Genomic DNA, 13,032 nt, shown 5'->3' with positions numbered 1-13,032 from the left:
CAAGAGAGAAATAAAGACCTAATAAGCCTATCAAATGTAAAATAGATAGCTAATGTGAAGCTGCTGCATAACACAGGGAGATCAACTTGATGACTGATGATGACTTAGAGGGGTGGGATAGGGAGGGTAGGGAGGAGTCATAAGAGGGAGGGGATATAGGGATATATGTATAAATACAGCTGATTCACTTTGGTGTACAGCAAAAACTGGCACAACAGTGTAAATCAATCATACTCCAATAAAAAGCTTATGTATATAAAAAAAGACCTAATAAACTCCAATTGTCCTGGAGACTGTGGCAAAGAAAAGCTTCTTTGGTTCTGGTGACATTTCATGTGTTGTTATACTTCCTTCATGCCCAAGAAAAATAATGAAAAAAGCAAAAATAAATTCACCCGAAAGAAAAAGTCACAGTATCTTTATGGTATGAGGCAATTACCAATTGTACAGCCCATGAGATATAGTAACAAAAACAATAAACCAACACTTCAGCAAAGGTTGAATATAAAGTATAAGGAATATTAACTGAATTTTGGGCATTTTAAATATCAAGTAACAAAACTGTTTTTCCCTTGCCTGTTTCATATGTTTGACTACTTGGTTTTATATGGTCCAATGGTGGACACGGCAAGCCTCTGTCTCCATGTTCATATCTGGCATCCTTTCTTTGTTATTCTTAGGTTTTGCTTGCTTTTTTGATTAGTGCTATGAGCACACTGTGGTCCTAAGTCTGATCTCTGCCCTACCGTCAATAACGTCTGCAGTTCATTCACAGAAACCTGCACATGTTGTGACAATTCCAATTTAGTCACTGAATTATTTTCTTCATATTAGTTATCTGAGGACATTGTATTACACACACAGTTCTTTCTTTGTATTCTGTCTTCTCAATTGATTCTAGATCTGAAAAGGCAGAGACTTCCCGTTTTGTTTACATTTGTGTATTAACCAACTATGTGGATATATGTGCACTTACAAAAATAAATTTAGAAAAATGAAAAGTAAGGAAATAAAAAGAATGACAAAGAGAATGGAACCAGGTTGAATATTACAATTCTGAAACAAGTCTACTAAACAGAATAAATGAAGTATTGAAAACTGAAGAAGATATATGATAGCAATAACTTATGATATCCATATGGATTAGTTAAATTGAAAATGGCCTAGAGGAAAAATAATATACTATATACTCTTTGTAGAATGACCTGGCATGTAGCACATGCTCAGTTATTATTGTTGAATGAATTGGGACTTAGATCTCATTATATACGGACATTTAATGTATGTTGTTTTTATTTAAATTTATTTGGAAAGACAGAATTATTGATAAAAGTTGGCATAACCATCTATCTAGCAAAAAAATGAAGCTACTCCCCTCCCTCAAACATCTTACAAAAAATAAGAGAGCTTAAAAAAAAAAAAGAAAGTAGCAAACCTATATATCTGCTGAAATGGGATGCCCAGTATGTACCACTTATGAGTGAGAAGAGCTATTGTTTTTTGGAGGAAAAATGGTAGAGATGCAGAAGTCTTTGTTTTGTTACTGCTGATTTTTGAACAATATATATGATTTACTTATTTAAAAGAATGAAAATTGGTATTAATTTTATAGTAATATATTTAGTGATGTAAATCTACATTGGATTTACATGTATACATGTAAGCATATTTCTATGACAATATAAAATAATTTGTAATTCTATTATATATTGTATCTATAATATAACATAACTGTGGCTACCTTATAAACTATGACTATAATGTGACTTATAACTGTGACTAATGTTCCATAACATAGCCATTGCTATGTCATATTATACATATGTGTACATTAATAATGATATAAATATATATAAATACTAGTGTAAATATTTATACTTCTGTTCTAAACATAAATAAAAACTGGAAGGAAATATTTAAGAAAAAGAAAAAAATAAGAGAAATTATGATCCCAGTGTAAGAGAACCCAAAACATTTTAGATTAATATCTTGAAATCCACATATAAGATACGTGGGTGGGTAAAACCATTGTAAGTAAGGCAAGAAGCTCAGAAATAAGACAATAGACATGTATAAATAAATAAAATTTTTAAATATCATGCCCAAAAATATGCCTCAAAAGTGAATTGAAAAACAGTCATTTGTAAAAATTACTTGGAAGTCTGTTTAGTGTAGAAAAATGGGCATATAACATATGAGTATATAATAGCAAATGGCAAATCAAAATGGTGATCAAATATATTAATTTTGCTCTAACTCAGTATATAGTTTAAGAGAACAACAAAGAAACTTACATATCATCATGGGAAAAAACTTAAAGATTTGTCAAATTTGGGCTAAGAACTTTTGAACTAGTAGCAAAAGTGTGTTCTTTGATTTTTCTGGCAGAAATTTTAAGTTTTTTACAACCTTTTAGGGAAAAATCTGAAGACAGCTATAAATATTCAAAATTCAGATATTCTTTAACTCAGGGTTCTCTAGTGTTGGCACGACTGACATTCTGATCCAGATGATTGTTTGTGGTGGGGTCTGCCTGTGCATTGTAAGATGTTTAGAGCATCTCTGACATCTACTGACCCTCCCTTGTGTGACAGCCATACAAGTCTCTGGACATTCGTAGATGTACCCTGGGGGAAAGAGTCATCCACAGTTAGAGCCAGAGTTTGAACTTCACTATCTTGTATTTTTGTAGCATTGACATACTAGCAACTTAATTTTAAAGGATATAAGGGACCATCAAAGTGAGAATAGTACAGGCACACAATGACATGTTATACAATCATATAAATAATAAATAATTATACTAGTAATTGGAGGCAAGTCTGTGAGAAATTAATAAGAAGGACAATGGGACACAAAGTAGGACAAAAACATGACGGCACTAAAACATGAAGAGCGTTTACAATGTGCAAAGGATCCTATTCATGCATTTGTATAAAAGTGTATGAGCATGTGTGTGTACATATTATACAAAAGAAGTTTTACAATAAATTAAGAACTTATGGAACAAAATGTCAGTGAGAATGAAATTGGGTTAAGTCGAGTGGTTTCAAAATAACTGTATGTAACAAAATTGAGTAATGAAATGTAATGAAAATCTACAAGTAAGTTATATAAAAATATAAAATAGTAATACTTTAAGAACATCAACATGGGCCAATAATATAAAATTAAATTGCCAATGACTTGGAAATAAAAGAGTATGACAGAATGAATTTTAAAATGCGGGAAGAAATCATTATCTATGTTATTTCATCTTACATGGAGATGTGTGGATTTCAATGTACGTAAGGAAGACACAGGGAATCTTTAATCATATGGTAAAGAATGACTTCCACATGATGGCCCAGTGTGATGCAACTTTTAGAAATAGATCTAATCCCAAAAGGCAGAACAAAACAACAACAACAAAAAACAAAACAAGGAAAACAGAGGTGTAAAAACTTGGAGAAATTAGATAGTATAATTCTCTATAGGGTGATTTATTAGCACTAAAGATGTGGATATTTCACTGTCATAAAACAATGATTTGCAAGTGAAGAATAGTAACCTGAGAGCTAAATTCTTTCAGGAAAAAAATAAAAAATAGAAAAGCAATAGAGAGAACCCTTGTGACTGATTGATAGATTTCATCACATGAAATTTATATGCACTCACAATTTTCCTCAAATACATCTATACATAGACAAAGAACTAATAGCAAACAGCCAGTTTCTGTGAAAACAAACAAGCAAAATTCTTCATTTGAAAGATTACAATCAAAAACAAGAATAAAATTTCTCTGATCCAGCTATATTAAAGCAAAAAATTCACACAGGTAATTTGAGATAGAGAAAGTAAGTGACTAATAAATCCACATTAATATTCAGCCTCACAGAAAATAACTCCAAGGTAAGCTCATTTGTTTCCCCCTTTTCACATCTTAATTTTTTCTTTTTTTCTTTTTTTTTCCACAGAAGATATTGTGAAAAATGTGTCTCTTGCAACTGCTGTTGGAAGGATGTATTTGCAAGCACTCCTTTGTGTGGAACTTTCTCATCATTATGGAAACATGGTCAAATATGCTCCATTTTTAAAGTTAGAAAGAAATACTTCTAAGCTTCTCAATTCAGCCATTTAGTTTCCTTTGCATAAAGGTATTTTGCATTGAAATCCACTTTAATTAAAGAAGAAAATTTGGGTCAATTCAGAGATATTTGCCCCCTTAGATGGTGCACTGAATTCCCCATTTCATAAGCACGAATGTGGTTCTGACTTTGAGGCATTAAGATAAGAAAATTAATTCATATCAAAAGTAAGGACTCACATTCTACAATACTTGAAATCTGTTTGCCAAAAAATTCTACATTCCTTGAATTCCATCTTAACTCTAATGTCATTATTTTCATTTCTTTACTTTTCAACTGTCAGGAAAGGATTCTGTCAACATGGGATTATAAATGAATGTATGTGCATGTACATATGTGTGTGTGAGTGTGAAGCCACACTCCTTTGGATGCGACATGAACTCAGGCAAACCTCAGACTGAGACTTGAACCCATGGGCTATGACTCGAAATCTGACTTTTAATTAAAACCCCTCACCTGGTGTCAGGACTCATTGAAACTCAGGTTTATTTGTCTGAGCGCAGAAAGAATTTAGTGTGAGGCAAACTGATAGGCAGAGTGAGTTTGTTAGCATTGGATGCTTATGAGAGATCTAAGCAGGCTGGCAAGGGAGCACCTGAGAACAAAAGGGCTACATTTTTATAATCAAAGAAAATGAGGTGAAAGGAGAAGACCACCTTCTTCCTCATTCTTGGGTAGATGTCAAGGCTCACATCATTAGTTCCTCTTTTGACCCTTTATGGTCTAACCAGGATGGTCAAGGTGCTGTTGAAACCATATGTATGTCAACAAAAGGGTGGTGACATATATTAAAATTCATCTCAGTTTTTGGTGTAATGTCTCCTTTCACCTATTTTCTTTCCCCTTTCACCTATATTCCCGTCTTGGCTGCATGCAGAAAAGCTACTCTTCAAGGACCATTATTTCTCTGATTTTGTGTAGCAAGATGTAGACCCCATACCTGGTGTCTTGTACTTTAATTACATATGTAGGCTGTTGCTTGGTTACTGATTTTTTTCTTGAGTGGTCATTAGCTTACAACAGTCTCTGCATCGCCCTTAAAATTCCCTCTCTGTCTTTATTCCCCGAGTGGTATTTCTAAACTAGCTAATCATCCTACTCTATCCCTAGCAAGTGTGCTTATTTGAGAGAAAAATACGTAAATAATGCACACATGCACATGCTTCATGACTTTAAATATATTCTTTTGACTACACAAGTATATTTACAGATTCCATTTTGTCTCACAGCATCCTTCAGAAGTTATGTTTATTTCTCCACATTACCATTAGAAGTAAGTAAGGGGAAGCTGGAGGGATTACACTTCTAATAAGTAAATGACAAAGCAGTTAAATTATTGTATACCTGCTCAAGTTGTATGGAAATGGTACCAGACAATACATACTCTTAACTGTTAAATGACTTTTAAAAAAATTCTTCAGTTGAAATCAGTACAGATTACTATACATAATTATGCTTTAATGAATTTATTAGAATTAAAAATTGTAATATGCATGCCAGGGTAGGTTCTGGGGCAAAGATAGTTGTGTCACACCTAATGGAGGTGGGAGATCTCTCTTCTAACTGGGAAAAAGCAAAGTGTCATATGTGTATATTAAGGTAGTGAAATTAAGGTAATTCACATTTAATAAATTCATTTCCCATTGCATATTAGGTTAGCCTACATATAAAAAGTAGTACAATGGCAAATTGACTCAATACAGAAGAGCAGTACAATGACATACAATATCATGGATGAGCCTTTGAAACACAAAGTAAAGGTTCATGTCTGACTATAGACTCATGAGAAGCCTTGCAGATATCAGAACCTCACCATACCATCCCATTTGAAAATAAAGATACTGTATAAAAAGATTTTATTTTGGGAAACTTTGCATACACCAATAACTAACTGATGAAATAACCAAATTGGATGGAACTGAGGGCAATCAAAAGAAACTGGTTCTACATATTCTAGGCATGTGTTCTGATAGTTGAAGATAACATTCAGGATCACTTTGTTATGCATGTATATTTCATGTAACTCTATGAAAAAATGATTCCTGTGAGGTCCCTTTGAGGCTACATGGAGAGGTTAGAAGCACATGGATGTTTGCACAACATCTGTGACCTCGCATTACACACCTGAACAGGAATCCAAGCTCTCTAGTGAGTCATCCTTTGATGATGAGGATGAGACAATGGATGATATTGATGCTGTGTGTTCTCAGCCTTTTAGTAGTCTGAAAAACTATAAATAGATGGAGATATCTCATTAAGAGAAACAGAAAGACATAATAATTTCTGAAAGCACTGGAAATTTTTAGTCAGAAATAAGAAAATAATTTAATAAAAACCAAAACATACCACCAGTCCTTCAGCTCAGTGAATACACCTTATAAATGGACACTGACAGTCCATATTTCAATGAGTTGATAAACTGCCTGAAAAAGACATGTTTTGCACAGTAACAAATGGTTGATTTAATATTTCTCTTGATCTTACTTAAGGTGAACTCTGAGGCCATATGATATCAGTCCATTTTTTTTCATTTCTTTTCAGTGTAATTTCACTTGGAGACACACAGTTTATTATCGATATTTGCCAGTAACTATTGTAGACACAGTGGACACAGGCTGTGTAGCAGAACAAGGTCCTAATAAGTAGAAAAACACCCCATGACCAATGATAACCAGTATGTTAAAGTTTGCATTATCAGGAAGAGCAATTAAGGTAGTGATACATATGTAGGAATTGACATTCACAAAAGGTAAAAACTGTGGTCTCAGATTTTTATCTGTTATAAAGTTATTAACAGCTATTCTTGACAAGAGGAGTTTTTTTTTTTCCTCACACATAGGAGTAGTACAACATTGACTCTTCTTTTAGTGAAATGAAAGAAAAAATAGTCAGTGTGATATATTTCATTTGAGAAGAAACTATTCTTACAAGATCCATGTAGTCCCTTGGGATAAATGGGAATTTCCAAATCCTTCACATTCGAGATTGGGATTACAATTGGGAGAGTAGAAAAATCAAAAAGAAAAAAAAAAAAAGCGTTGGTCATCGTAGATATCACAGCTTAAAAGTGAATTAAATAAGTTGTATAAAGTCAAAATAAAGGTAAAAATTCCTAGAAAATAGCAGAGGCATATTCTACTTCCACAATTAGATCAAAGGCTGGCGACATTTGGATCACGTTTTGAGCTCTGCTATCATGGGTACTTCTTATGCCCTTAGGAAAAATGGACATTTTATAGCTTACTTTAGTATTTCAGTATTTTCAGAACCCTCCTTAAGTCTTTATTTCTCAGACTGTAGATGAAGGGGTTCAGCATGGGTGTGACCACGGTGTACATCACTGAAGCTGTTGCACTTGACTGTGAGCTGTGGGTAGCAGCAGAGCTAAGGTACACTCCTAAGCCTGTACAATAAAATAAGGAGACAACTGAGAGGTGAGATGTACAGGTGGAAAATGCTTTATACTTCCCCTGAGCTGATGAGATTCCACGTATGGAGAAAACTATCCTAGAGTAAGAGTAAAGGATACATATAAGGGAGCCACCGGCCAGCAACATCGCTACAAAATACATCACCATGTTATTGAGAAAGGTGTCAGAACAGGCAAGTTGTATCAGCTGTTTGAGTTCACAGAAAAAGTGGGGGATTTCTAAGACTTTGCAGAAGGACAGTTGCAACATCATTAAGCTTTCTAACACAGAATGCAGGACGCTGATGATCCAGGACACCAGAACCAGCAGTCCACAGAGCCGGGGGTTCATGATGACCATGTAGTGCAGGGGGTGGCAAATGGCCACAAACCGGTCATAGGCCATCACAGTCAGGAGGAAGATGTCCAGCGCTATAAACAGTGTGAAAAAATGCATCTGGATGATGCAGCCTTCATAGGTTATGACTTTGCTCTGTGTCTGTATGTTCCACAACATCTTTGGGATGGTGGTGGAGGTGAAACAGATGTCTACAAAGGACAGGTTGGAGAGGAAGAAATACATGGGTGTGTGGAGGTGGGAGTCAGAGATGGTGGCCAGGATGATGAGCAGGTTTCCAAGTACAGTGATGAGGTACATGGAGAGGAAAAGCCCAAATATGAGGGGCTGCAGTTCAGGTGCCTCTGAAAATCCCATTAGAAGAAATTTGGAAACTCCTGTTAAGTTCCTTGCTGCTGGATGGTGGATGTGATTACCAAGAAAGGGAAAACTAACATGACTATTTTTACACAAAGTGGCATTACTCACATTTTTAAAAATGGGACCATATATATTCTGCCATGAAGAAATTAATTGCAGTGTTTTGTTCATGGATTTGAATCCCTTTAGGGAATTTCCTGTGCCATCTCTAATTATCAGGTTTTTCCACAAGATGTCATGTATTCAGAGTTTAATGAGAAATTCTTTCATGCATTTGAGGAATATAAACTGAATTGAGACAAAGCCCAGGTATTCTCCATGCAGGAAAAGCAAGGTTCTGAAAAAACAAAAATTCCAAAATCCAGTTATGGAGAATACAATCAAATAAAAGATTATGAAGTGTGTCCAATGGTTAGAGGTGCTATGAAGACCAAGCTGGTATAATAGAGAGAGTAAAGATGCTATATATATATATTTTTTGCATGTTTGAGAAAGAACTTCGAACAAGGTAATATTTGAACTGGCCTCAAGGAAGAGAGAGCCAGTGCCATGAGCACACCTGGAAAAGTGTGTGTCTGGCAAAGGAAGAGCCAGTGCAATGGCCTGAAAAATGTGCTTGTTTAAGGTGATCCAGCCCAAAAAAGGAAGCCACTTTCATGAGGGAAATGAGCAGGAGGTGAGTGAGGAGTAATGATGTCAGAGGATGTTGAGGAAGGAGGTGGAGTCCTCGTCTACATGATGTATTTTTGACACTTTATGAAATTCAATATTTAAAAAAAACTATATGAAATAAAACTGAAGGAACATCCAAAGCCACATTCTAAAAGAAAATATATAAAATAGTTATAACTTAATACGAAGTTGAGTTAAAAATTATCCTCACTCTGGTTATATTAAAACTTTTGTAAATTCTACAGCCAGAATGTGGATAATTTTTGACTCACCCTCCTAATATCAGTGGTGTCACCAATTCAGTTTTAGATTACCAAAGTTTTGGAAATAAAATAATATGACAGAAAGTCTTTTAAAATCTGGAGAAGCAGTATATAAGTAATCATTTCCTTTTACATGGAGATATATGGATTTAAATATGCATACAGAAGACAAAAATGATTTTAGTCTAATGTAAAAAAGGTTGCCTTACAAATAGTGGTTGACCAAGGTGCAAATTTTAGAAACTGATCTAATCACAAAAGAAGGAAAGGATCAATGAAGAATAAGAGATGTGGAAGGTAGTTGGAAATATATATAAAGTGTGATTTATTTCTACCAAGTATGCAGAACATTAAATTTTATTTTTATATAAGCAAGAATTCTCAAGTGAAGAATATTTAAGTGACAGCTCTATGGTTTCAGTATTTTTTAATGACAACAGAGTGAACTTATGACTGACATAGATTTTACAAAGTTTATAAACTCTCAAACATTCTTTACATACTTGTATCCATGCATAAAATACCTAAATGGTAAAGAACAAATTTGATTTAAAAATTCCAATTTTGGGGCTTCCTTTGTGGTGCAGTGGTTAAGAATCTGCCTGCCAATGGGAGGGACACGGGTTCGAGCCCTGGTCGGGGAAGATCCTACATGCCACAGAGTAACTAAGCCCATGCACCACAGCTACTCAGCCTACACTCTAGAGCCCGAGAACCACAACTACTGAACCCAGGCACCACAACTGCCACAACTACTGAAGCCTGAGTGCCTAGAGCCCAGGCTCCACAACAAGAGAAGCTACTGCAATAAGAAACCTGCACACTGCAATGAAGAGTAGCCCCCGCTCGCAGCAACCACAGAAAGCCCGCAGGCAGCAAGGATGACCCAATGCAGTCAATAAAGTAAATAAATAAATAAATAAATATATATATACACTACCAAATGTTAAATAGATAGCTAGTGGGAAGTTGCTTTATAACAAAGGGAAATCAACACGATGATGGGTGATGCTTTAGAGGGCTAGGACAGGGGAGGGTGGGAGGGAGTCACGGAAGGGAGGGGCTATGGGGATATATCTATATAAATACAGCTGATTCACTTTGGTGTACCTCAAAAACTGGTACAAGTGTGTAAAGCAATTCTATTCCAATAAAGAGCTTAAAAAATTAAATTCCAGTTGTTTGAAAGAATACAATAAAAATAGTAATAAAACAATTTCTGAATTCACTGCTAAAACAAAGCCCTTAAACAAGTAGAGAAAAAGTCAAATAGAGACTGTAACTGGAAAACTAATCTACAAATATATTCAGACTCATAGGTCAGGAAATGACTGCAAACTAAGCCCATTAGAATATCGTTTTCATATAATATTTTTTAATTTGAATATTAAGAGGAGATAGTGTGAAATGCATGTTTCATGAACTGCTATTGCAATGCGATGTTTACCAGCATTCCTTGGAATTAATCTTTCTCATTACAGTCAAATATTTGCCACCTTAAGAAAATATGTTTACATCATTGCGCATCCCTCCACATTTAATACCTTGTTACTCTACTCCAGATAACTACAAAGTCTTTGGACTTAGGTTCTACTTTTACTGGAAGCACTTTACACCTTCCATTCACTCTTCTATTTGTGCTTTCATGTCTATAATTTAATGGTCAACATTGACCATTGCTTTGCTAAGTTCAATACTCACCTCTATTTTTAAGATCATAAAATAATACATTAATTAGTTAATCAAGCAAACAAACACCCACAGCAATCTCAGCCCTGGTTTAGTCTGGGTTGGCTCTCAGGTGAACTCAGGTAAAGGTTCTTGGCTGCCATTCCCTTGACCTTCTCCTGCAGTATTTACTGGGCTCTTGGACTCACCTGGGTGGAGTCTCTGAGAGGAAGGTCTCAACATAGATGCTGAAATTCCACTTGGTTAAATGATAATGAAGATAGAAGTTGTGTTTCCAGATAAGGCAATGGGATGGAGTCAAACATTGGTCCCAGAGTCAGAGTTATGACTCCAGAAGAAACAACCATGTCCTGTCAAGCACAAGTTGCCCAGGCTGAGGGATGCAGCAGAGGAGATATTTACAGCTCCCTGTGTCTGCTCATTAGGTGCATTTCCCTTGTTACCACCACCTCTAAGTAATTGATTTCCCAGCGGGGCAGATAGGAATATTTTCCTGCTAATTCTCTGTATCTAGGTGACAATGTTACAAGCCAGATGAATTCAGTGTTTATTATTCATTCTTCATGATATCACCTGTCTTTCAGAGGAATAAACCTTAAGGTCCCAGACCTCATCCCAACTCTGAGTTCAACTTTTCTCCAGAGTCTAAGCTTGAGTGTTTTGTCTTGGTTAGGTACCTAATCAAAGTTTTGACTTATGCTGGGTCACAACCCCTGATGTCTCTTAAAAAAACAAACAAACAAAAAACTATTATTGCCCTCTTTATAAGAGGGACAACTTTGTTTCTTTAATGTAAAACATTGGGCAGTGCACTCCCTGGCTTTCTGTCACTTTTGCTACAACTGTTGGAAATTTCATACTTCTAGCATAAGTTAAGGCCTGTCATTTAGTCCTCATTAGAAAGTCTTTGTTTATTATAAGAAACACATTTAGATCTTAGCATCTTATAGGAACTATATGATTTAACTTTTAGAAAACTTCATTCCGTGAAGTAATACTATTAGAAACTGCATTTTCCATTGCAGGAATTGGGTTCACAGGGATTAGTGATCTGACAGTTAAAATCTGAGTAAGGCATGGGACATTTGTTGAAATTCTTTCAGGTTGTTTCAGGTTTTCAAACTCTGAGCCAGGGGTTCTCAACCAGAGATGCCTTTGCCATGGATGTTATTTGGTCATGTTCAAGGGATGCCCCTAAACATCTACAATGCACAGGACAGCACCCAATACAAGTAATGATCCTGCCTCAAAATATTCAATGCAGAGAAAATGAGTAAATCTATTCTGGGCCAGCACTTTTCCAACTTCATTGTGCAAAACAATCACCCAGATGCCAGTTCAAATGCAGTTTCTGACTGGGGAGGTCCTGCCTGGGGAGCCAAGAGACTTTGCATTTCTAACAATTTCCTGAGTGATGCTGATGAAGCAGGTACTGGACTGTGGCCACTCTGTGAGTAAGCCAGGCTGTGGTTATGTTTTAGACTCATGTGTACATTAGTTTTACATTTCCACTAAGAATCATTTTCACATGAAATTTTGAATTATTTAGGCTTGAGATTATTTTTTTCTCAATGACATTTAAAACAAAGACATTACATTTTGCACTCTCTTGAATTATGTACAAATGGAATCAGACAGTATGCACTCAGTTTTCAAATGGTTCTTTCATTTGTAACACACATTTCATTTTATTTTCCAATTCTATTGACAAGTAATTGACCTATAACTGAAGGTGTACAATGTGAAGACCTGATATATTTATGTAGTCCAAAATGATTACCCAATAAATTTCGTTAACACCCTTATCAATTCAGAATATTATCATGTTTTCCCTGATGTGAGAACAGTTAAGATTTACTCTTTTAGGTGTTGATGGACATGTAGGTTGCTTCCATGTCCTGGCTATTGTAAACAGCACTGCAGTGAATATTGGGGTGCATGTAATCTTTCAAACCATGATTATCTCTGGATATATCCCCAGGAGTGAAACTGCAGGATCATATATTAGCTCTATTTTTAGTTTTTTAATTAACCTCCATATTGTTCTGCATAGTGGTTGTACCACTTTACATTCCCACCAACAGTGTAGGAAGGTTCCTTTTTCTCCACACTCTCCCCAGCGCTTATTATTTGTAGACTTTTATGATGACCATT

The 13,032-nt window shown here is 35.4% G+C and overlaps 1 protein-coding gene across 1 annotated transcript; it reads right to left on the bottom strand.

Annotated features, from left to right (window-relative positions):
* Positions 1-7,372: 7,372 nt before the first annotated feature.
* Positions 7,373-8,278, bottom strand: LOC130836328 (olfactory receptor 7A17-like). The gene has a single exon (XM_057708382.1). The coding sequence runs from the start codon at positions 8,249-8,251 to the stop codon at positions 7,373-7,375; it is 879 nt and encodes a 292-aa protein (XP_057564365.1). The 5' UTR covers positions 8,252-8,278.
* Between the last annotated feature and the right edge of the window lie 4,754 nt (positions 8,279-13,032).

This window comes from Hippopotamus amphibius, chromosome 15 (genome assembly GCF_030028045.1).
Source record: "Hippopotamus amphibius kiboko isolate mHipAmp2 chromosome 15, mHipAmp2.hap2, whole genome shotgun sequence".
Taxonomy (NCBI): Eukaryota; Metazoa; Chordata; class Mammalia; order Artiodactyla; family Hippopotamidae; genus Hippopotamus; species Hippopotamus amphibius.
This window is presented reverse-complemented; position numbering and strand designations above follow the sequence as displayed.